The following is a 24,857-nucleotide window of genomic DNA, read 5'->3' as shown; positions in this document are numbered from 1 at the left end:
ATGTAACTGATGCTGATGGTAGGCCACATGATAATGACAGCATGGCGAATGTAGTATGTCTACACACTACATACTACAGACATTCATACTACATAGAACATGATTTTTTAGCAGTCGTGAAGTAATTATTTAAAATAAGTACCTACTCAACAGACACAGCCTATGACAGTGGCTATGTATGAATGGAATACTAACTTACTGCTTGCTTACTGACTGTTGTGCAGCTTGCACTGTATACTGTGTACTCATTTTGCATTGCATTGTGGGATACAGTATTCTACACAGTGTGCTCTGATGCGTACTGCACAATAAAGCAAGTGCTTTTAGATAATTCTGGTGTTTATGCATACATAAAATTAATGTATTATACATACTAAATACTGCACAAAAATGAAGAGTATACAAGCATTCTATTCTGAACATAGTGTGCTTAGATTTCTTTTGTGAGTTTATATAAAATAATTCTTAATAAACATTAAAAAAATATGTATGAAAATATAAAATGATACATAAATATATTAAAATATGTATGATTTGATTTCCAATAAATGTAATGTTTTATATATATATATTTAAATTTTTACTTGAAGCATTCATAGCAGATATAACATTTTCCCCCACAATGGCTAAGATGGCTTTATTTTATTTAATGTTAAATTATTATATTTCCATACATATGCTTGAGTGTAGAAAGAGAGCTTATCTCTTATTCATCATTAATGAAATACAGAACAGGAGAATTGGGATTGACGCATTAAACTGTCACTTTTGGCATTTTTTAAATTGACTGTTGTCATTATATTACAGAATAAAAGTACTGTGGGGTATTTATTGTGTTCTAGAAAATACACCATATCCCTTTATTTTAAGACATATTGTTAATGCATACACACTCTAATGAACCCTTTCAAACATACACTCTTATACTCACATTATACGGCTCCGCAACGACACAAAAACACGCAAAAGGTAAAATAAAAGTCTTTTTCTCTCCTTTCATTCAGTCTCCTCAACCGGAGTAACACAGACGCTGGGTAAATCTCTCATCTGTCCTGGTTGTTTGGCCCCTCGTACACAGGAGTTCAGTGGCCCCACACTGGGTTTCAGGGGGTCGAGAGAGAGAGAGAGACGTAGGGCGTCTCACTCCTCTCACACCTTTATGTGCATAAGAACCTGTTTACGGTGTGTACTGAAGTCCTCTGGAACGGTATCTGGAAAAGATATGTTTAATCTGCTTTATTCTTCTGTTGTAATGCTGGGTTTTGTCAATAAACAACTTTTATACAGAATTTGTAGATTTCTTGGAGACTTTGAGCGTTGGATTTGGGGGTCTAGGGATCATGATTTAAATATCAAAGAGTGGATTAATCTTTACCATTACAGCGGTAGCGCAGATTGGACCAAATGATGTTCTCTTGAGAGAAGCAGAACACGCCCAGGCGGCCTCCTCTCATGGAGGTGTCAATCACAACATTGGAGTCAGCCACCATCTCTGTGCCTTCATACAGCTTCACCCTGCAACAGGAGCACACACACACACACACACACGCATGAAAGTCACTGTCAAATACTACTGTGCAGGACTACTACTGGATCCAGATTTAATAAACGACAGCAAAATTGTTTAACGTACAAAAGTGAGCAAAAATATCCTTAAGATCAAACACTGAAATTCATTAATATCACCACAAATATCATAAATAGAAAAATTAAGTTTTGCAAGTGTAGTTTTGTGTGTGTGTGTATATATAATATAAATGTATATTTTTTAATACATTAGATATAATTTCTAAATATTATACCATAATATAATACTAAAATATTATACTAAATATAATACTATTATTATATAATATATAGTAAATATACCATATTATTATATATTATGTGTTTTCAAAATATATAAATAATATATACTGTATATGTATATATATATATATATATATATTTGTTAAAACATTACATATATTTTATAAATATTATAATACAATTATTATATCTAATATATAGAGATAATATACCATATTATTATATATTATGCCTGCTTTCAAAATATATATTAAATAATATATACTGTGCGTATTTATATATACTGTATATATATATATATATATATATATGCACACACATTTTATTTTGAATGCATTATATATAATAATATAATTTATATCTAATGTATTCAAAATATATATTAAATAATATATACATTTAATAATTAAAATGTATAAAATATTACAAAATATTTGGATTTTATGAGTATTATTCTAAGTAAAATGACCAACTAACAAATTAATTTGCACCCAAGTACTTTAGTCTTGTACGCACAAACTTTTACATCAACAACAAAAGAAACATTTTGTCCTCCCACTTAAAAACCCATTTATTTTGCAATCCCAACTTACACGGTTGCATTTTATAATTTGCATTTAGCATCGCCGACCCAATTTTGAGAACCGTTGTTGTAGAATATTTGATCTGAATGAAGCAGAGAACTGTTTTATGCCACTACTAAACTCCACCTGCTCGACCTCTAATTACCTGATAATAAATGAGATCTGATTTGATTTAGCAGCAGGCCGGACTTAAATTGCATTATGTATGAGCAGAGAACGGTTGCAGCACAATTCAGCGTGAGTGTGTGTGTGTGTGTGTGTGTGCGTACTGAAGTCCAGTGCTTTATTCACTCCTCTCACTGAATACAAAGCAGGTGTGTTTATGTGTGTGTGTTTGAAAAGGCCCTTACAAAGCCTCAGCTACACATTGTCTCACACAAATGTGCATACACGTGTACGTACACACACACGTGTACGTACACACACACACACACACACACACACACACACACACTGAGCTCCACACAGTTCTCTCTCTTCTTGTAGATATTTATGCAAACTAGAATCTTGGGAATGTTCTAAAAAGTTCAATAATCATGCAGACTCAAAGTTTAAAAGCTTCAGAACTGTTTAACTATGAAATGAGAATTTATTTTAGGCAATTTCTGTTATGACATTGCTGGAGTTTATGCGTTGTTTCTTTGGCATGAGCATCTGATTTACAACACAATGCCAAGAAATTACTCAGAACAGGAAATCATACACAATACATGTTTAACTGTCCTCTGCGGTCCGTTCTCATTCTTTCTTTAACGGCCCGTCCACTACAGTAGTTTCCGTTGGATCTGCATATGAACAGGCACCAAGAAAATTCTTGCCAAGGATTTCATTGGCATGGCAACCACAACAATGGGCGGCCAGGGGGCCCAACCACTCAGCAGAGTCTCAGGGGTGTGAGGAGGGCAAGAGGAGGGGGCAATTGTGAAGAAATTTTAAGGATAACGAGTCATAGCACCCCCCCCCCCCCCCCCCCCTCCCCAGTATACCAGCACAAGGTTCTAGCAGCTGCCGCTCGCACCAGTGCAGTCACTGACCCAATCTGGTATTGCGCCCTCTTGTGACAACAAACGCAGTCCACAATCGGACAGAAAAAAAAGTTGCTTCAGCAAGGACAAATGTCTTCTTATTACTCTTCATAAAGGAATATACAAGGTAAATAAAATAATTTAGCATTTAACAATAACATTTTTGCCATGCAGTCAATTAAAATACTTTCAATTACCTACTCAGTGTGAAAAAACTAAGATTTTTTACAGTAATGTACATTACCATTCAAAAGTTTAGGGTCGATTTAGTTTTTTTTTTTGAAAAGTCTCTTATGCTGATTTGCTGTTATTTGCTGATCTGATGTTATTTTAGTAACATTGAGATACTAACATATTTTTGAGTTGGTTTTTATTTTTGCATCTTCTATTGTCATTTAATTTTAGTAAGTTTTAGTCATTTTTTGTGTTTTTGAAAATTGTATTCGTTTTTATGTCTATATAGTTTTTTATTTCACTTTTAGTTTTAGTTATTTTCGTACATCAAGTTAAACTAAATGAAAATGAAAAATGTTTCCTTGGCAACAAGCTGAAATAAAAAAAGTTTTTAGTTTTTAGTTAAGTATAATAACCCTGATTACAACTTAAAATAATAGTTTTTTTTATATGTTTTAAAATGTAATTTATTCCTGAGACAAAGCTGAATTTTCAGCATCATTACTCCAGTCTTCAGTGTCACATGATCCTTCAGAAATCATTTGAAAATGCTGATTTGCTGCTCAAGAAACATTTCTTATTATTATCAGTATTGAAAACAGTTGTGCTGCTTCATATTTTTGTGGAAAACGTGAAAAAAAAAAATTATGCTGAATTCTTTGATGAATAGAAAGTTTATTTAAAAAGATTTAATTTGAAATAGAAGTATTTTGTAACACAAGTGTCTTTATTGTCACTTTTGATCAATTTAATGCATCCTTGCTGAATAAAAGTATTATCATTTTTATTTTTAATCTAACTGACAGCAAACTTTTGAACAGTAGCGTATATCCTGCTGCTGCACACTTGTAGAAGATCTCACCTGATGTAGCCGACCTGTGGCCGGTGGATGAGCTGCCACCGGTACGAGGTTTTATCTTGCCAGCCGACATTACGTGGGTCTTTCCACAGCAGTTTCACCTCTCCATCCGTATCCCCCGCGTGCCACAGAGCGTTACGAAGAAATTCCCCGGGGCCTGTACGAGACTTCACTGCCTACACAAGCACAAGAGGTCTTACTCCACAAGAGGTCATATGACAATGAAACTACACAATTAAGTAACATTCGTACCTTGAGCTGCATGCCCGGTTCAGCCATGGCCCTGAATGGGATCGACTGCCAGTAGGTCTGTTCGGTCTGCTTCCACATCACCACATAGAAACTAGACGAATCCTGATAGCCGAAGATGAAGCCGGCGTAGTCGTCATCAGTCACCGTGTTAACGTGAAAAGTTCCCTCAAAGTCCACACCGTTAAACGCTGTGTAACCTGTGGAGAAGTGATTTAGAGTTTAAGTTTGAGTGTCTGCTGGGCGTTTAACTCTTGAAATCTGAAACCGGACTCACCCACTGCCAAGCCCGGGTCGCTGTTCATGGTTTGAACAATCTCCATACCCTGAAACCCAAATTCATCTTTATTAATACAAGCACTTCGCAAAGTACCGAAAATTACAGACTTCATCTTTAAATAATATCAATGACCTGGATGCCCCAAAAAAGTTGACTTGTGTCAATGAGATCAACAGGATTCTAATGATGTCAGAAGTAGGGGTGCTGAAGCACCCCCTGTTTTCACAGGTTTATAAACGCAACACAACTTTTATAAAGAAATCAATACATTTTAAATCAGTTAACCTTTATTAAGGAATTCAACTGTAAATTGTAAGTAGGCTACAAATCTTTTGTCTTTTTAAAATGTTTTAATCTTACATAGTTTACTTTCTCAAAATGGGACTGTTATTTCATTCCTCTTGGATCTTGATTGACGCACACCAGGGAAAGAAATTAACAAGTGACATGGTGAGAACCCATACTCGGAATTCGTCCTCTGCATTTAACCCATACAAGTTAGTGCACACACATTAGGAGTAGTGAGTAGTGAACACACACACACACACACACACACACACACACTCAATCAAAATGAACAAAAATGCCCCCCAATATTAAGAATGAGTTCCTGATTTTTGTACGATATAGTTAAGCAATAGGCTATCACACAAGTTTTTCCCCGAAAAACATATTTCAAATGTGATGTTGATATTATAAAACAGTAAAATAATCAAGAACTTAAAGTCGGCATGAAACGGAAGTTGAGATTGTAATTTTTTCCTTGTTGTGACGTATATCCGAGTGAAACGGCTTCTGAAATTAGAAAAAAAAATGTAGGGCGGGGCTTGATTTCGTCCTTCGGGAATTGATTGGATCGTTGGAGGTTGGGCATTGCAAACAAAATGGAGGCAGATTTGAATGCCAGTTTACATTCAGTTGTGGAGGATTTCTCTCCACCGGACTCCCCACCGTTACCCTCCCATGAAGGATTTTTTATTGAGGAGCCCGGCGACGAGAACGAGGACGAGCAGCTACATTTTCAGGCAGGAATCAGCCCATATTTATATGAGCCTCCCGCGAACCAAGATGAGTCAAGTCAAGTTCACCCTCGAGAGCAGCTCGACGGGTCCGAATGGTTGGCTATCTATCGTATCTAAATCTAGTTATTTACCTTAACTGTCATAACAAACGAGACAGACACCGATAGCCGCACCCTTTCGCCATGGCACGTGACCGAAAGAGAAGAGAGGTCGTTTCGAGGGGGGAGGGAAGGGTAATGTATTTGATTAAAGATTATAAGGGTACATGAATTTAAAAAAAATGAATGAATGAAGTGCACAGATAAATCATTTATAATAAACACTACAATATTACATATAAAAAGAAGATTTGTCAAATTTGATTTCATGCCGACTTTATCATTAAAGCTGCAGTCCGTAGTTTTTCCTCTGTCGCCATCTCTGTTCGAAATCTGCAATTGCAGTTATTCACGGAATTATTGACTTTATGTGGGTTGTGCCTCGGCTCGGCAGTCGGCACAGCGCGGATGAATCCAATGTTTTGAGGAGAATGTGCGGCTGTCAATCACCACGCCGGTGTGGATGCGCATTCGCAATCACAGATTCTACTTTTTGGAAGTATGACCAACATAAGAATTTTCACCGGAAAATGTCGTCTGAACAAGTAACATCCACTTTTGTTCTGACCAATTAAGGGAAAAAAAGCATTGCAGTAAATCGCGCTGATTAAATATATCGATCGCTTATCATCTCACGTCAAACCGTGCAAATTATACTTTGTTCTCAAATTGTTAATGTTAACAACATCAGCATTGCGTGACTACATTTAATGCCCTTCCGGTATTTATCCTTGTTTTCGCACGGGCCGGTTGCTGTCTCTTTTTTTCTGTAGCCACTCCGAAGTCTTTAGCATTTTACAACGGGTGAATCTCCAGTTGTCACGGGTGATTGTCGTTTGAACCTTTCTGGATCCGCCATCAAATTGATAAGAGTTAATTATATCAAGTGCTGTGAGAAAAGGCTTTAAATCTCCACCTCCAACATCCTCACACGCAACATAGCCTCTACTAGCCGAGACTCCTTCTTTATGTGTACCTTCTCACCTTCTGAGATATGCTCGAATTTCCCGTGGAAATCCACCAGTACCACTGGAATTAAAAACCTTATTACAAGCTTACGGTTTTGAATCGAGCTATGGCAAGCAGATAGTTTTGAACACTGGCTGGTTATGTGCTTGCTCAAAAATATATTTTGGATAATTTTTAATCCAAAAAAGTAACGGACTGCAGCTTTAAGTAAATAACTTACATTTTTGCTCCTTCAGCGAAAATAGTTCCAAACAAAGCGCCGTGCAAGCTCATTTATTGCCTGCAAAAATACCTCAATAGCCCCTTTTTTGAAATAGCGTATTACAAATGCATTACTTGTTGCATTACAATTGCAATCATGTTCTGTCAAAAATGTACTGTATGCTCCATCTATTAAACAAGCGTTCTCGGGGATTGTTTGTTATGCTTATGGCGTTGACATGTTTTATATATATTATTTCTTTATATACTATTTCTTTACCCACATTCCCCAACCCAAAACATCTTCCCGCGTCCCTGCATGATGCTTTACCTGATTGAGCACCACCCAGTTTGGGTCGATCTGAGCGTCACCCTCAGGGTCTAGAATGACCGTCTGATAGGCTCTGAAATCCGTAAGAGTGACTTCAGCACTTTCTGGACACACGTCGATCACATCCAGTACAGCATCATTGTCAAAGTCATTCTCACACACGTCACCAACTCCATTACCTAAATGACAAGAAAGAAAAGAATTAGGCGAGTCATTAATACGGAAGATTATTTACCATCAGTGGATATGAACGCTCTTACTGTCCGAGTCTTTCTGGTTGGGGTTGGAAATGAGTCTGCAGTTATCAGGTCCGATGCCGTTGATGGCGTAATTGTCCGGGATCCCGTCGTTATCGTCGTCTTCGTCACAGTCATCTCCGATGCCGTCGTTATCCGAGTCAAGTTGAGAGCTGTTTGGAATGTCGGGGCAGTTATCTCGAGTGTCCTGGTGTCCGTCTCCATCACTGAAAACACACAAGATTCAACATTATGAGCTGAACTGAAATTGTTTGAGGTGATAATAACTGGTATAAGCAACAATGAGAACACAAGGGCTACGTTCACACTGTCATTCCAGATCAGATTATTTGTATCTCCGATTGAAATATGATTGAATGTCCACACTGTGTATCACAACTGATCCAATTTGTGTGTGCTGTGGCATTTTCCAGAATATTTGTGTTGGTTTCTATGCCAATGGGGTTGCATTGGTAGGCATACGCCAAAAATCATCAACATCAACATGAAGGGGGTTGCAATGATGAGTAGCCACGGCACTGGACTACTATGTCTAATGAAGCAGTGGCAGCTTTATTCCATGCTGCCGTCTCCATGTGTGTGGATGCATCCTCCCACTCGTGTGGTAACCAAATTTGATGAAGGGATGTGGCTGTCAAACTTCAGAATGCGTGCCGGCACATTCACCACCTTTCTGCATCAATGTCTGACGTGTTTACCTTTTACATGCTGTGAGAAAGTGACATGTGACTCAAACACTTAAGCAAAATCCAATCAGAGCAGTCAGACTTTATGATTTAAATAGGATTTCAAGCCACATATGAATGAAGCTTGAAACAGTTTTCTAAAAAATTCTAAAAAATGTGATTTTTTTGCTGTTTACTCTTGCTTAATATGATCGGATATGCACAAAAATGTAATTCGGACTGACAGTCTGAACGAAGCTTAGATGGCAGCAATCTTCCCATATACAGGTTAGTGAGTGAAAGGATAGTCTGCCAATTGTGGGATTTATATATTTAAATTGACCAGAGTTGTGCGCGTACTCACGTGTCTTGGTTGGTGTCACAAACATCCCCGACCAAGTCATTGTCTACATCTGTCTGCAATAGTATTAACGGAGTTTATTATTCATACATTTAATTTGAGAGAAAAAAAAAGTATATAAAATAGACCATTCACTGCAAAATCAAAATTTTGCTGTTTTTTAGTTACTCAAATTATTTGTTAAAGAGATATTTCACCCAAAATGTTTTATTCTGTCATAATTTACTAATGCCATTCCAAATAGGATTATTAGCGTTAAACAAAACTAAACTTATTAAAAATATTTACGTTAACTGAAATCAAGCTGAAACAAAATAAAATAAAAATATTAAATGCAAAACTAAATGAAAATTAACTGAAATTAAATAACTAACTGTATTAAGTTGAAACTAAAGTTTCAACTTTAGTTGTATTAAAGTTGTACAAAAGTGACTAAAATTTTAATTGATTAATTGATTAAAATTTAAATAGAATTAAAAATAAAAATAAATTAAACCTAAATAGTAATATAAAAAAATTTAATAAAAATAAACCAATTTTATTTAATAAAAGTTCATTCAAAATATTAATAAAAGCTATCGTAGTATATAAATAATACTTAAATAGCAATAGTTTCAAACCTGTATGACTTTCTTTTGTGGAACACAAATACAAAAATATACACTGGTCAAAGGCTTCAAAATGAGTAAAAAGCACCATAGGGTATCATAAAAGTGTTCTGAGTCTATACGATAGCTTTGTATGAGGAACAAACCAAAATTTAATTCCCTCCATTGTAGCTCTCAAATCAAATGGGGGCTTTAATGTCCTTTTTTAATTTTTCCATAGAAGAAAGTCACACAACTTCTTTTTGACACTGCATCAACTTACAATGAAAGTGTGAAGTTTGATATAAAGTAAGATGTGATGCAGTACCTGCATGGGGTTGCTGATCTCAGGACAGCTGTCACATGCATCACCCACTCCATCTCTGTCCCGGTCTGTTTGCATTGGGTTCGGCACTTTGGGACAGTTATCCAGCACATTCTGGATTCCTGCAAAACATCCACACACATCACGTACACAAAGGATGATGTTGTTGGGACACAAAGTGGAGCCATTCATCAAGCTGAACAGTCTTTACCATCTCCATCGATGTCTTCATCGCAAGCGTCTCCCTCTCCGTTATTGTCAGTATCTTTCTGGTCGATGTTGGGAACGGTGGGACAGTTATCACACGCGTCACCGAATGAATCGGTGTCAGAGTTCTGCTGATCTTTATTGGACACCAACCGACAGTTATCCTGAAACATACACATTCATTCATAGAGAGACATAAAATTAAATAAAAATCACCCCTCACACAGCCAAATCAAATGCAGTGTTATTTTAGTATAACTGATACACTGATTTTCAGTTTTCAATTTTAGTTTATGTTTAAAGGAACCGTATGTAAGAAATGTATTTCAATTAATCATAAAATGGCCCTGATATGTCACTAGACATTAAGAAATCATGTTCATTTCAAATACTTATATCACTGACAACAGTAGTCCGGCCAGGATATTGTCATTTAAAAAGTGAAGTTGCAGCCCTCAACTGATGTTGATGTTGTCATGTTGTGTTTTGGCCTGATGCTCCATCCTCCACCTATCTACCAATCACGAAGTCAGTAGTGTTTTGGCATCCGGGTTGCCAGCTCTGCTCTAGTTACCACAGCTGCAGCTACAAACATGTCGGATAAAGAGTCAAAGAGTACGTTTTTTGTCCAGAATCTCAAAGTTTTGGGACAAAAAAGCTATGTTAATTCTGGCAAATGCTCTAATTCAGCCTTATTTTGATTACGCATGTTGTTCTTGGTACAATGGTGTCTTAAAGCACCTGAAACTCAGGCTTCAGACTGCTCAAAATAGGGTTATAAGGCTTGTTTTGAACCTCCCCATGAGAACTCATCTTGATATTTCTCACTTTGAGACTATTGGGTGGTTAAAAGTAGAAGATCGAGTCTCTCAGATTCACCTGTGCATGGTACATAGGACTGTACATGGGGCTGTCCCGAAATATTTGAATAATTATTTTAATAGAGTGAGAGATGTTCACAGCTACGCTACCAGAGGCAGCACTACTGATTTTGTACCTCCAAGAGTTAAGAATAATTTAGGTAAAGAGTCCTTCTTGTTTGTAGCAACAAGTTTGTGGAACAGGTTGCCAGGAAATTTAAAGATGACCAGAAGTTTAGTAGGTTTCTGAAAAAATGGCTCAGATGCCAATAATCTGACATTTATGTATGATTAACCATTGTATGACAATATTTTATAGCTTTGTTTTGACGGATTTTATTTGGTATTTATATGGATGTGATGATTGATGCTTGATTTATTGCCACTAGCTCTGTCCCCCCTTTCTCAGGACCGCAATGGAAATAAGCCCTAGGGCTTTATTGTATTATCCTGACTTTGTTTTGTTTCTTTTAATGTATGATGCAAAGATGTATCGTATTTTTAACAAAAATGTCTTCATCGTGTTTTATGTTTTAACTATCTGGCAACCTCGAGTCAGGGGGGATACACCGCTCTACAGTAATTCGAAAGTGATTGTAGTACCAGTTTTGGCCACAATCTTACATACGGTTCCTTTAAGTCATTTTGCTATGTGCTTTTGTCATTTTTATTATTTACTTTATTATTAACTTCAAGATTTTCATTTAAGTGCCCCTATTTTTCTTTTTTCAGATATTACTTTTCATGTAGTGTGTTATTTATGTGTTTATGAATTTACAAGGTCTGCAAAGTTATAAAGATCAAAGTGCACAACAAATAAAGTTACTGTCTCCTAAAAGAAAGAGCTGATTTTGAACCGCCTGAAACGAGTCGTCAGCAATTCCAGTCTCACTTCACATAGCAACGTAACAAATTTGCATAATGCCAGCCTATGGTCTTCATTGGCTGCCTGTGAACAACGTCTCCTTTGACCCGCCCTCAAACACTGTAGTTGTAGCTGAGGCCTGGAAGAGTTTGGTTTGTGTTGTCGACATGTTGAGAAGATTCTGTTTTCAGCGCTGTGAATCTACTTTGCATGCACTTCGAAAGGATGAGGACTCATGAATGGACTTGATATGAAAAAACTGACGCCATTGTTACTGAGACTTTGTTTAATAGCAAAAGTAACAAAGCTCAAAGCTTACTGCAAATTATTTGATGGGAGGCGCTACAAAGTTTTGTTCATTCATCAACTGAAAACAGCATAGACTAAAAGATTGATTCTTGGGATTTAAGAATTGATAATGGTTCATAAAAATGAGAATAGTTTAAAATCAAGAAATTTATATTTTTAAGCCTGTGTGATAGGCTTACATCTATTTTTAGAAATTTTTAATTTTATATTTTAGAAAACTGAATAGGGTCAATAGTCTGGAAACACAAATATTTTTCCTGATTTCTTTTTTCCATACTTTTCCAGACCTGAAAATTACTCAAATCAAATTCCATACTTTTCCAAACTGCTAAGGAACCCTTACTGTTCGTCTCATTGTGTATCAATCAAGCGCTGAGGAAGCCTCCGACGCTAAATTTCAGATGTGGTAATAGGCGTTTTGTTTCCCACATGCGCTGTATGCAGTAGACCAATCACAACAGACTGAGCCATCTGACCAATCAGAGCAGAGAAGGCTCTCGGAAAGGAGGGATTTAGAAACTAACCATTTTCAGACTTCAGAGAAATTAGGGCAATCTATATTATGAGAAAATTAAAGTGTTTTTTGATCTTGGATGCATGTAAACCTATTGTAGGAAACCTCAAAAACAAAATGAGGAATTTTTAAAATAGCATTATAGGGGCAGTTTAACAAAAATTATTTTAGTTAGTTTTAGTCAACATTAACAACACTGGTCGGATGGGACACAAACACACCTCTACGTTCTTTATTCCGTCTCCATCGGCATCCTCATCACACTGGTCTCCGATCCCATCGTTATCTGCATCTTCCTGACCAGAGTTGGGTGTGAACACGCAGTTGTCCTGACAAACACAGAATGTGAAAAATCAAAAAACCCTAGCACAACACTTCAAGCTGGAACTGAATAAAATCCTGCTTTCAGACATACTGAATCTAAGAGAGTTCATGGGAGAAGTTCCGGGACAGCAAACTACGGTGAATCTGTCATATAAAAGTCCAAACAAGCTCAAAAACAAACTTGGTTTATGCAAACACATTACCTCATCTAGGATGAATAGCTTAATTTACTTGAAAGGTACAAGATGTGCGAACAATTGCATTTGAATAAATGTTTCTTTATTCCATCAGAATAAATAGAACAATATGGTTTCCCAACAATACTTATAACGAATATCAATTCAGTAGGGGTGTAACGACACACGTATTCGTATTGAACTGTTCGGTACGAGGCTTTCGGTTCGGTACGCATTACAAACCGAACGATTCGTTGGACCATTTTTCCTGTTGGTGCGACCAAAAGTTTATTAGCAGTTGTGACCATAAATAAAAGGAAATAAGGTTTAGAGAAGTTTAGAGAAAACTGGTTTAGAGATATGGCCAGATAAGGCAACCCCCCTTTCGTTGAATAGAAGCCATTTGAGGGTTGTCTCCCCCATCCCCCATGTCACCTGGTCAAGAGAGAATAAAGGAAGGTGTTCTCGCTCTCTCTGGGCTCTTCTTTGCTGGACGTGAATGGAATAGGTGGTCTTTCTCTCTCTCTCTCTCTCTCTCTCTCTCTCTCTCTCTCTCTCGCTCTCTTTCCCTTTCTCTCTCTCTCTCTCTCTCTCTCTCTCTCTCTCAGGTAGGCTACAAGCTGGGTAAGATTATTTGGTGTAACCAATGTATAACCATGTTCTAGATATCTGAATTGATTGTGGAATTGATCTCTGATATCTGAAATATTAAATTGTTACATGTGATTATTCTAACTGATTTTGACATAGGGGTGGGCGATATGGTAAAAATATCATATCACGATTTTTTTCAGGAAAATCACGATTAACGATTTTATCACGATTCTTTTTTATGTTGGTTTTACTATTTTGTGACTGAGCATTACAGCCAAACTAATGTCCATATTTTAAAAACAAAGCCTTAGGTAACAAAATATAAAATAAAAAAGAATGGCAGACGGGGCGAAGATAAAAAATATTTGTCATTATTTTCTTTGTTATTAAATATTAAGATCAAAGATACACATTACACACACAACTTAATATACAAATTAAATAAACAGGGCTTTGTTTTCAGCTACAGGTGTATTTAACAGTAGCATAGAAGAAAGTAATTAAATGAACAAATATGAAAATAAAACAAAACATAGACTTCACTGTATAAATTATAAATTGATACTTATTAAAGCTACTATTAAAGTTATCAGTCAAGAGCAGTGAGTGATTTTCTCTTTGCATTTTGTTGTTTTATTAACAATAAAGGGATAGTTCTCCTAAAAATTCAAATTGTCATAATTTACTCTCTCAAGTTGTTTTAAACTCGAATAAGTTTCTTTCTTCTGTTGAAAATAAAAGTTATTTGGAAGAATGTGACTTCCATAGTATATTTTTCTCCTATGGAAGTCAATGGGGACCAGCTACTGTTTGTATAGCCACATTCTTCAAAATATTAATATTAGAAAAATATTAGAAAATATTAGAAGGAAATTAATACAGGCTTGGAACAACATTATAGTGCGTAAATAATGAGATCATTTTTATTTTTGGGTGAACTATCCCTTTAAGGCCAAACGGCAGCGTGTTTACTATTGCTACTGTCTCTTTAAGAGCTGCACTCGACGCGTCTTTTATACACGCATTTGACAAGCAGATTTTCTCTCAATTTTCTCAAGTTTGCTTTCACTTTAGACATCACCGACTTTGTTTATGTAAACCTTGTGTGTATTTGACAGTATTAGCACAATAAGACTCGAAAGATAACTTAGACCAGTATCCAGGCGCTGGTAGACAGGCTTTTAGTGCATGTGAGCTTCACATGTACGCGCTGAGAAACGCACACGTTAGAACAGCGCATCAGCACGCAAATTAAATGTTTAACCGACAAGGCATTAAAGCACATGCAAATTATGAACTTTTGTGAACTGTAGTGTCCCGTTCCGCTGCGTTAACATTTGATCTGAATATACGTGGCGTTGTTCAGTAACGTTATGTTGGGACAGAGGCGCCAGAACAGCAACTGAGGATGCACGATTCTACGATATTTCTTCAAAAGCAGATCGTGGAGACATTTTAATCGTCCACGATCAAAAATCGTCATATCGCACACCCCTATTTTGACATGGTTAAAAGGAATAGTCATACATTCGCTCACTTTTAGTGAGGCACAGATATTATTAAAACCTTTCATTTATGGAGTCAGATGAAGTAACGAGTAAATACAGATCAATGTATTACAAATTTAACCAACCAATACTTTGCATGAGTGAGGACAGAACACGTGATACCTTCCCCGTGTATTGGCGAACCGGCAATTGGACCAATATAGCGGGCCTTACAACAACGTCGCCCAACATCAACTGGCAAACGTAATGAAAGCTGAACGAAACTGCACTACTCATTTGTGCTTAAAGGACCGTTTATCAGTTTGGACCAATGTTAGTGCAGCGTGAGCCGATCTTGATCAAGCGACACTGTTACTACACAGCGCTAAGAAATCCAGTAAAGAAAGCATTTGAATTCGCCACAGAAGTAATAACATCACTTCGGTATCTAGTGAGAAGCATTAAAATTTCTCAGTTTTAACCATAGATCTCTATTAGATAAAACAGCGCTGATGTGGAAACCAGGAGAAACATTGTGCCATGAATGAACTACAGTAGTTGTAGGCTTCAAGTCTCCAAATCAACAACATTCACCATGGATTTAATGTAGTAACACTAACTGTAGCCATGGAAGTTTGGCAGGAATAGTAAAATGCTTTCAAGTACGTCACACATCTTTTTCCAGCACTTCAAACTCAAATATGATCATATTTAAATGTTATTTTTAATGTGATGACCAAAACATTACTTGTTCATCCTTCAAAGATTACCCCCCATTTATAAAACTAAAAGTTTCAAGATGTAGGAAAACTCACACTTATTTAAAAATAAAAAAGACATTACATTACCATTGTAACCAGTAGGTGGCTGCCATTTCCACTCCCAAATATAAATTTTTTAATCGTTTTGCTTTTGAATTATTATTTCAACATTATGAATAAAAATGCTGCCCTAAAATGTTAATCTGGAGCCTTGCAAACGTAAAATAAAACTGCACATTGTAATTTCTGCAAGTTAAGTCTTTTTATTACAGTAATAAAGTCAAAATGGGGGAAATGTGAAATGTGTGCCCCTAAATTTTCTGCTTGAGCGCCTAAAAATCACCATGTGCGGCTTTTTAAAAATCAAGGAAATTTCTCTGGCACATCTTTCTTTTTGCTGTATCAAAAACTTACCAAACCGTGACACCACTGTGTCGTTTCGAACCGAACCTAAATTTTGTGAACCGTTACACCCCTACAATTCATCGAATGTTGATACAACATCGGTGTGTGCAGGGAGAAGGATTGTGGGTAAAATGATTGTGAGATTCATACCTGTTTACAGTGCTTGTTGTTGTCCATGCAGGGCAAGGAGCGATCCGGATAACCATCAATATCTGTGTCCTTCCCACAAGTGTGACCATTACCAGCCCATCCAACATTACACTAAGAGAATCATACAGAGGTTTATCAGAAAACTTTGACAGTCTTAATACAATAAAGATACAATATGACACATGTAAATCTGAGTTTTTGTCCTAACCAGCCATGATAAAGTGACAAGGCTTTTAAAAAGTTGTTCTTAGAGTAAAGAACTTTTACTACTATACTTTTTCTACTATAAAGAACCTTTTGTGTAAAAGAAAGGTTCCATGGATATTGAAGGTTCTTCATGGAACCATAGATACCAATAAAGAACCTTTATTTACTGCATTGTGCTAGATAGCCCCACAATAATAAAAAAAAAAAGTAGGGTGGGGTCTTGGTTTAATCCACTGATTGTTGATTGGATGAAGGCAGATATGAATGCAAGCTTTCAGTTGTTTATAAGAAAGGGGCAGAGTTTAAGAGGACTAAATGATTGGAGAAGTTCGGTATGCATCACCAGAGAGGTCATTTTGATTACAAATGCGTGGATGAATCATTCACAATAGGATCATAAAATAATAAAGTGAATTTCCATTTCATGCTGACTTTCTGATTGGATGTGAGTTGTCTTTCAAATCTTACTACAGGTAACTGGTAACTGAGTGTACACATACAGCACAGGTGACGTCCCCGTTCCGCTGAATGATGCAGTGAGCATTAGTGTCACAGGGGTTGAAACTGAGCGAAGCACAAGATTTCCGAGGGAAACATCCAGCTGTCTGATTCCCAACATATCCAACTTTGCACTGACCACATCGATACGATCCCTGAGAGAAGGGAAAGAAGTTTAAAAAAACATTAACATACACTGTGTGTGTGATTTCAGAGAAAATGTCTGGGAGTTTTTATGTCTCATACTCACAATGGTGTTGATGCAGATGGAGTTGGGCGTGCAGGCGTTGACCAAATCAAGACATTCATCGATGTCAGAGCATTCCTGAAATAAAATCATTGCAAAAAAGATATTTGTTGCCACTTGCTTTGATATTGTGCTATCTGATGCAATGACATTCGGCCATTTTTAAGTGTAATTTTTGACAGTGACATTTTTGACACTTCCGCTGCTTTCATCCTCTTAAATCTGTAGCCAAATTATTTAATTATACAGACTACCGTTCAAAAGTTTCAGGTAGAAATGCTTCTTTTTTTTTTTTTTAAGAAATAATATTCAATAATATTCAGCAAGGAGGCATTATATTGATCAAAAGTGAAAAAAGTTTGAACTTGAGTTCTGCCAGAACGAGTGAATGAGACGCACTGAATAAAATGCACATTCACTCTGACAATAGATGGCGCTTATGAAACCAGAAATCAGCCGTTACCCCAGTAACCCTGTAAACAAAGCAGGCTGCACTACTTTTTGTTTTTGAAAAGTATTTAAATGTCATTTGACATGTTATTTGATCAGTCACATTACTTCCAGTTATGCATGTTTGAACATGCATAACATGATCTATTACATGTTTTAAGATGTTACAAGTTGTCATGTGTTTACTATTTTTATAGTATACTGAGTTGTGTACTATTTTCATATTACAAATGATACAAATACATATAATACAAAGTTTGTTTTTAAATCTTACATTTGATTTAAAAAAATTGTGCAGCACAATATTATTTCACAATATTACTTTTTTTACTGTATCTTTAATTAAATAAATGCACTGTACCTGGCGGTAACTCTTAGCATATTCCACACCGACTCCAGAGAGAGGTGGACCCCATAGCCCGGGCGGGCAGGACTCACAGGTGAAACCTTTTGCTGTGTTGACACATGCGCTTGGTATATAACACGGCTGAGCCACTGCACACTGAGGGAGAGAGACATGCTAATCATTCAAATTATCTAAATATAAATCAGTTTTATGATTAAAAAACAAAGGCATGTTTATTTGAGATGCTTGGAACATGGACATAAACACTCACAGTGGGTTCTGGACCAAGACTTATCATTACTCTAAGATAAAACCAGCGCTAAATGCCTTCACCCACCTCATCTATATCCTTACAGTGTGTGCCGTTCCCGGTCATTCCCTCCGGACAGGGGCCACAACTGTACCCTGGGAAATCAAACGTCTCTATGCAGCCCACGCCCTTAAAACAAGGACTGGGCTGACAGCGTGAACGTGGTTCATGAAATCCTTCAAACCAAAGAGATGAATTATCAAAACCAGATAGTTGAAAATGAGCTCCAGAAATCTAATATCATACGAATAATACATACATAAATGTCTGTGAGCGGATAGTTTTAGGACATATTCATAACGGAATACTAGCAGACTGCTTTCTGCACACTATACACTGCATGCTTCCTACTATTAAAAAGTAGTAGTATGTGGTTTTGCAGCGATAAACTTTTCAAACTTTGGTGTCACATGACCTCATTATTGTGTTTTTAATCCAAGGTGTTTTGTGTAAAGGTGTAACGCTTAAAAAAAAAAATGTAACGCTTCAGTAAAATAAATAAATAAATAAATAAATAAATAAATATAAATATAAATATAATATAAATACACTACTATTCAAAAGTTTGGTGTCAGTAAGATTTTTTTCTTAAGAAAGTAATACTATTATTCAGGAATGACACATTAAAGTGATCAAAAAGTGACAGTAAATTCAAAAGATTTCTATTTCAAATAAATGCTGCTCTTTTCAACTTTCTATTTAGCAAAGAGTCCTGAAAAGAAAAGTATCACTGTTTCCACAAAAATATTAAGCAGCACAACTGTTTTCAACACTGATAAGAAGAAATCAGCATATTAAACTAATTTCTAAAGGATCATGTGACACTGGAGTAATGATTCTGAAAATTCACCTTTGCATGACAGGAATAAATTAAATTTTAAAATATATTCAAATAGAAAACAGTCATTTTAAATTGTAATAATATTTCACAATATTACTGTATTTACTGTTTATTTTATTTTATTTACCAACCCCAACCTTTTAAATGATAGTGTTTTCACTCACATCGTCACATGTAATAAATAGTTTGTATAATAAAATAAATCTATTAATGTTGTCAGGAATTATTCAGTATGTACAACAGTGTGTCGACTGTGGTTCTGGTTATCACTCTCTTTCTTAACTCAACTGTGTATGATGAACAACTTTATGTACAGGTAGCACTTCTAACAGGACTGATGACCGTGTGCTGCAGTCTGACTCTGAACGCAGACCATAAGCTCTGTCAGGTTGGCTTGATGTTTGCTACTCACCACACATTTGGCACTCCAGAATAGCGTTCCTAACAAGAGACATTTCTTTCACCTAAATAGTACAAAAAACTTCAATTAAACATGTTCAGAACAATTTCCCTTACATATACACACTCACTCACTCACTCACTCACACACCTGTTCTCTGATGTCCTCTCTCAGCTCTCCCAAAATCTGATTAAAGATGATCAGCTGGCCAATCAGAGCTTTAGTGTGGTCACCTGTACAAAAAATAATGCAATATCTTTAAATTAAATAAATAAAAGCCAACAAATCGCATATTATGACTTCACCAATGTCCTGAGATGTCAACTCACCTAAAATAGAATTAACTTCACCGTTCACTGAAAAACAAATTTTAAGCAAAAAACTTTCAGACAAAGATTTCGCAAGCAATCAAAAAGCTACATATTCAAGCCCCATGTACAGTCTTGTGTTGATGTTGGCTAACCTATGTTATATGAAGAGGCGTCTCCCTGAAAGGGGCAGTCGGTGAGAGCTCCAGCCTGGGCAACAGTGCCACCTAGTGCCAGTTTAAGGGACTCCACTGAGCCCTGGAAGACAAACTTGTTAGTTACAAGAGCTCCTCTGGTTTCTGTACGTTCATCCTTTGATCATAGTATTTTATATAATATCAGTTTGGATATCATATATTATCATCATATCTGGATTTCAGGTCTTACCCAATCATAACGTCTAATCTTTCCTTTCATTAAAAATTAAAGGAATAGTTTACGCAACAATGAAAACTCCTTATTAAAAAAAAAAAAAAAAGTTAAATCAGTCATTATTTACTTCTAAACCTTAGATCTAAACCTGAATGCTGTTATTTTTCTGTGATACACAAAAGAACAACTTTTGGAGAATAACCGTATACAACATGGGAAAAAAAAAAATGTCAGAACTAGTGCTGTAAAATAGATGAATCTCGATTAATCGCATCTAACATAAAAGTTTTTGTTTATATAACATAAGTGTGTATATACTGTATATTATCATATTTATATATGTATTATATATATGTGTGTGTCGCAATTACTCGATTTGACAGCACTATTCAGTACACACACTACTGTTTAAAAATGTGGGGATATTACTCTTTTTTTTAATTAATAGTTGTATTCAGCAAATATGCATTAAATTAAAAAGCAAAGACTTTTACACTGTTGCAACAAATTTCTATTCCCATTTCTATCCTGAAAATAGAAATTGATAATAATAAGAAATGTTCCTTGAGCTCCAAAACAGTATATTAGAATGATTTCTGAAGGATCATGTGACACTGAAGACTGGAGTAATGATGCATAAAATTCAGCTTTGCAATCACAGAAATACATTACATTTTAAAATGTATTAAAAAAGAAAACATTTATTTTAAATTATAATAACTTTTCACACAATTTTACTGTTTTTCCCCAAAATAAATGCAGCCTTAGTAATAAGCATAAGAGACTTCTTTCAAAAACATTACAATTCCATACATTTGAGCGGAAGTGTATATGCAGCTGTTGTGTGAAGACATTATCAAGACATCATATGATCAAGGTTATATTGTGTTGGATCTCACCTGCATACGAACGTATGCCTTGTGGCCATTACGAATCTCCACCAGCTCGCTGTCTCTGGGCAAAGCGACCAATGGGGGCAGCCGCTGTGCGGAGTCAGCCAGACGGCAGTTCACATACAGCTCCAGGTTCAGGTACTCTCTGCGCAGGCCACCGACTCGTAGAATAACAGACTGAGGCCGTCCGTCTGCCACATTAGGTGTCTGCAGGTTTACTGTGTGCAGCTTCCCATCTTCACGAACATACCGGACCAGAACTAAAACAAACAAACAAACCTTTTAGAGATGTTCTGAGGCGATACCACATTCATAACCCTGTAATGCTACATATTTATGAGTGAAACAGGATATTCAATGAAAAAAAAAGAAGGGCGGGACTTGTTTTTATCCATCAAGAATTGATTGGATGGAGAAAAGTGGGCATTCCATACCAAAATGGAGCGAAATCTCAATGCAAGTTTGTTGAAACAAGCAACCTGCAATTTGGCTGTTAGTCAACATTATACAGTACAACAGCCTATGCAGTGATGTCAGCGGAAAAGTAAAGTTGTTTCTGAGAAAAAGCAAGTTGATTATGATTATGATTTAATGATAAAAATGGGTCATCGCTGCATTACCTTTGTTAATTTTGCTCATGATGGCAACCTCCAGGTATTTCTTGTTATCCTGCTTGTTGTAGAGGCCCAGCAGAACTCCACCCAGTTTAGGAGGCAGACGAAACGTAGACATCACATACACATCACTCAGAGTCTTTAGTGCTAAAGAGACCTTCTCCACTGCGGCCACAGTCTGCTTCACATCCTCTAAACTCAACACGTCTATCACTGAGAGAGAGAAACAGAGACAGGATGAATTAAAGGAACAGGCAATTAATAACCTCATGTTGGAGTTGTTCCAAACCCGTATGTATGTTTTTTCCCCCCATGAAACAGAAGATTTTTTAATGACCATAGCTGTCAAACTCTAATAACAGCAAAAAAAGACCAATTTAATAAAAAGCAATAAAAGCTGTGCATGACTCATACGGTACACTATATTTAATTATTTTAAATGGCCATTCAATTTCCATTATTTTATCCTAGCAAGCTTTTAATACTCTATTTGAAATCTTTTCTCAGCATAATTTATAGAGTTGGCAGGGTTACTTAAAAAATTTATTCAGTTACAGTTACAAATTACTTCATAAAAAAGTATTCAGAGATGTAATCCAAGCACCACAATATGAAAGTAATGTAATCTGATTACTTTTGCGTTCCCTCAAGGTCACATAATGTAAATAAATTCAAGTAATCTAAAAAACAATATTAAATTATCTATAATTAATATAACATAATATAGCCTATACAATTATTTCTATTTACCATCTGATGTAATTATTCTTAATTGTTCCCATTCACCACCTCCCAATCTTTCGTCGTAATCGTTCTTAAGTTATTTGGCTGGTTAAATAAAGGTCAAAGGTCAAAGGTCAAAAGTCAGCGAGTTGAACTCGAGAACTGAGCAGACCTGTTTGTGAATGAATCATTCAGAATGGGTTTGTGAAATGGGTCAACTAACTAAAAAAAAAAAAAAAAATTGATTTGAAAAGTAGTTTTGAATCGAATCCCATATGACCGAGTCATTTGCATCATCATTTTTATAATGCTTTTGCGTCATTTTTGAAAGCTCTTGCTACTATTCCTTATACATTGACATTGTATGGCCTATTATTCTATTTTTTCTTTTGTGCTCCACAGAGGAAAGTAAGTCATGCAGGTTTGGCAGAACATGAGAGTGAGTAAATGATGAATTGTCTACTATATTTTCTGAGAGAAATTGAACTCTGTCTCCTCTAAATCTCCTCATGCCCAGTGACTCTTTTTCTATCTCTTTTTCACAGTTCTTTTAACAGGACCATGAAGAACGTTTAACTTTTTAGAGTGAATACGGATTAAAGACTTTAAAAGAAACATATGCATATAAAAGAAAGACAAAACATTAACTGGTAACTAACTACCTGAGAGAAGTCAGTATAACTGATTAAGTAAAGAAAAGAAAAAAAGAAAAAAAGTTAGAATAATTACCCGGCACGTCTTGTTTCTGTGCGCTCTCTGCGTACCGGACGAACATCAACACGAAGATACTGACCCAAAATGTCATGTTTACAAAATAATACAAGCAAAAAAGTGATGCAGGGAATATCAGAAACAGATCCGTCAACGATGCATTGAAACACGAAATATTTCCACGGGAACAAACCTGCGCTGTTCCGCAGAGAGAGAGAGAGAGAGAGAGAGAGAGAGAGAGAGAGAGTGTGTGTGTGTGTGTGTGTGTGTGTGTGTGTGTGAGAGAGAGAGAGAGAGAGAGAGAGAGAGAGAGAGAGAGAGAGAGAGAGAGAGAGAGAGTGTGTGTGTGTGTGTGTGTGTGTGTGTGTGTGTGTGAGAGAGAGAGAGAGAGAGAGAGAGAGAGAGAGAGAGAGAGAGAGAGAGAGAGAGAGAGAGAGAGAGAGAGAGAGAGAGTTGCGTTCACAGACTGAGCTGATCAGAGTGAGAACTGAATCCGCCCTCTTCTTCATCATCATACAAAACATTAAAACACACACACGCATTGATTGCACGCGTATACTCTGGGGTTGTTGTTCACACAGGTTGCGTTCAGCGTTCATAAATAGAGGACCGTAGAAGTCTCGAGACAGCTTTTTGAAAGTTTAACTATTTTTAACTGTTTTAACGCTGCGCAACTGCCATGGACATGTGGTTGATTCTGGAGAACAGGAAAACCGTTCAAAAAAGTTGCACAAACTAAGTCGGTATCGGTCATTTTCAATTGGTTGCGGGTCCTCGCCCTCAACAATAGCCTATAAATAAATAGCTAACAGTTACTGTTCTCGTGATATACTCGAAATATGTAGAATCTACAAAAATTATGTTCTTGACGTATCGCACTCCTCGTGCTGTTGTTGCTATAATGACAAGTAGCTACGCGCGTGACTTCGTTTGCTAACGCCTGTTTAGCGTCAAGTAAAGATGTGGTCACTCAGGTAGACTTTTATGGTAACTGAAAACGTGTTGATGTACTTGTCAAGAGACCCCACTGCCACCTTTTTAAATTTATTTTTCAGAAGCCACTAGCTAGCTATAATTTGTATTGTGACCTCACACTGACCCTCAAAAGATTCTGAGATAAAAACTAAAGACATTTGAAAAAGAAAAAGAAAAGCTTTCCCTTAAAGGGATAGTTAATCTAAAAATGAAAATGTTGTCATCATTTACTCATCCTCATGTTGTTCCAACCCTGAATGAAGTTCTTTCTTCAAAATATCTTCTTTTGTGTTTAGCAGAAGAATGTTGGTAATCAGACGGAAACCATTGACTTCCATAGTAGGGGAAAAAAAATACTATGTCAATGGCGGGTGCCGTCAACTTTCTGGTTACTGACATTCTTCAAAATATCTTCTTTTGTGTTCAGCTGAAGAAAGAAATTCATACAGGTTTGCAACAACTTGAGCAACATTTTCATTTTTGGATAAACTAAATTATTTTAAATGACAAGAGC

The 24,857-nt window shown here is 36.3% G+C and overlaps 1 protein-coding gene across 1 annotated transcript; it reads right to left on the bottom strand.

Moving 5' to 3' along the window:
- Nucleotides 1–321: 321 nt before the first annotated feature.
- Nucleotides 322–23,550, bottom strand: thbs3a (thrombospondin 3a). The gene is made up of 23 exons (XM_082148872.1): nucleotides 23,387–23,550; nucleotides 21,941–22,147; nucleotides 21,327–21,580; nucleotides 20,211–20,313; nucleotides 20,077–20,103; nucleotides 19,898–19,980; nucleotides 19,760–19,811; nucleotides 18,534–18,682; nucleotides 18,212–18,352; nucleotides 17,404–17,478; nucleotides 17,156–17,308; nucleotides 16,449–16,559; nucleotides 12,773–12,880; nucleotides 10,008–10,167; nucleotides 9,800–9,918; nucleotides 8,888–8,940; nucleotides 7,862–8,064; nucleotides 7,602–7,780; nucleotides 4,978–5,026; nucleotides 4,704–4,900; nucleotides 4,455–4,627; nucleotides 1,376–1,515; nucleotides 322–1,211 (listed from the first exon to the last, which is right to left on the bottom strand). The coding sequence occupies exons 1-23, from the start codon at nucleotides 23,460–23,462 to the stop codon at nucleotides 1,150–1,152; spliced, it is 2,874 nt and encodes a 957-aa protein (XP_082004998.1). The 5' UTR covers nucleotides 23,463–23,550; the 3' UTR covers nucleotides 322–1,149.
- Nucleotides 23,551–24,857: the final 1,307 nt, after the last annotated feature.

The sequence above is a fragment of the Leuciscus leuciscus genome, assembly GCF_965113295.1.
Source record: "Leuciscus leuciscus genome assembly, chromosome: 20".
Taxonomy (NCBI): Eukaryota; Metazoa; Chordata; class Actinopteri; order Cypriniformes; family Leuciscidae; genus Leuciscus; species Leuciscus leuciscus.
The sequence above is the reverse complement of the archived record's forward strand: the minus strand, read 5'-3'. Positions and strand labels throughout refer to the sequence as shown.

Excerpts from the sequence above, each read along its gene's own strand:
- thbs3a (XM_082148872.1), bottom strand. The coding sequence starts at position 23,462 with ATGACATTTTGGGTCAGTATCTTCGTGTTGATGTTCGTCCGGTACGCA. Across the intron at positions 18,683-19,759 it reads TCTGGAGTGCCAAATGTGTG|GATTTCATGAACCACGTTCA; the intron begins GTGAGTAGCAAA and ends TTTGGTTTGAAG. Across the intron at positions 12,881-16,448 it reads ACAACAAGCACTGTAAACAG|GACAACTGCGTGTTCACACC; the intron begins GTATGAATCTCA and ends TGTGTTTGTCAG.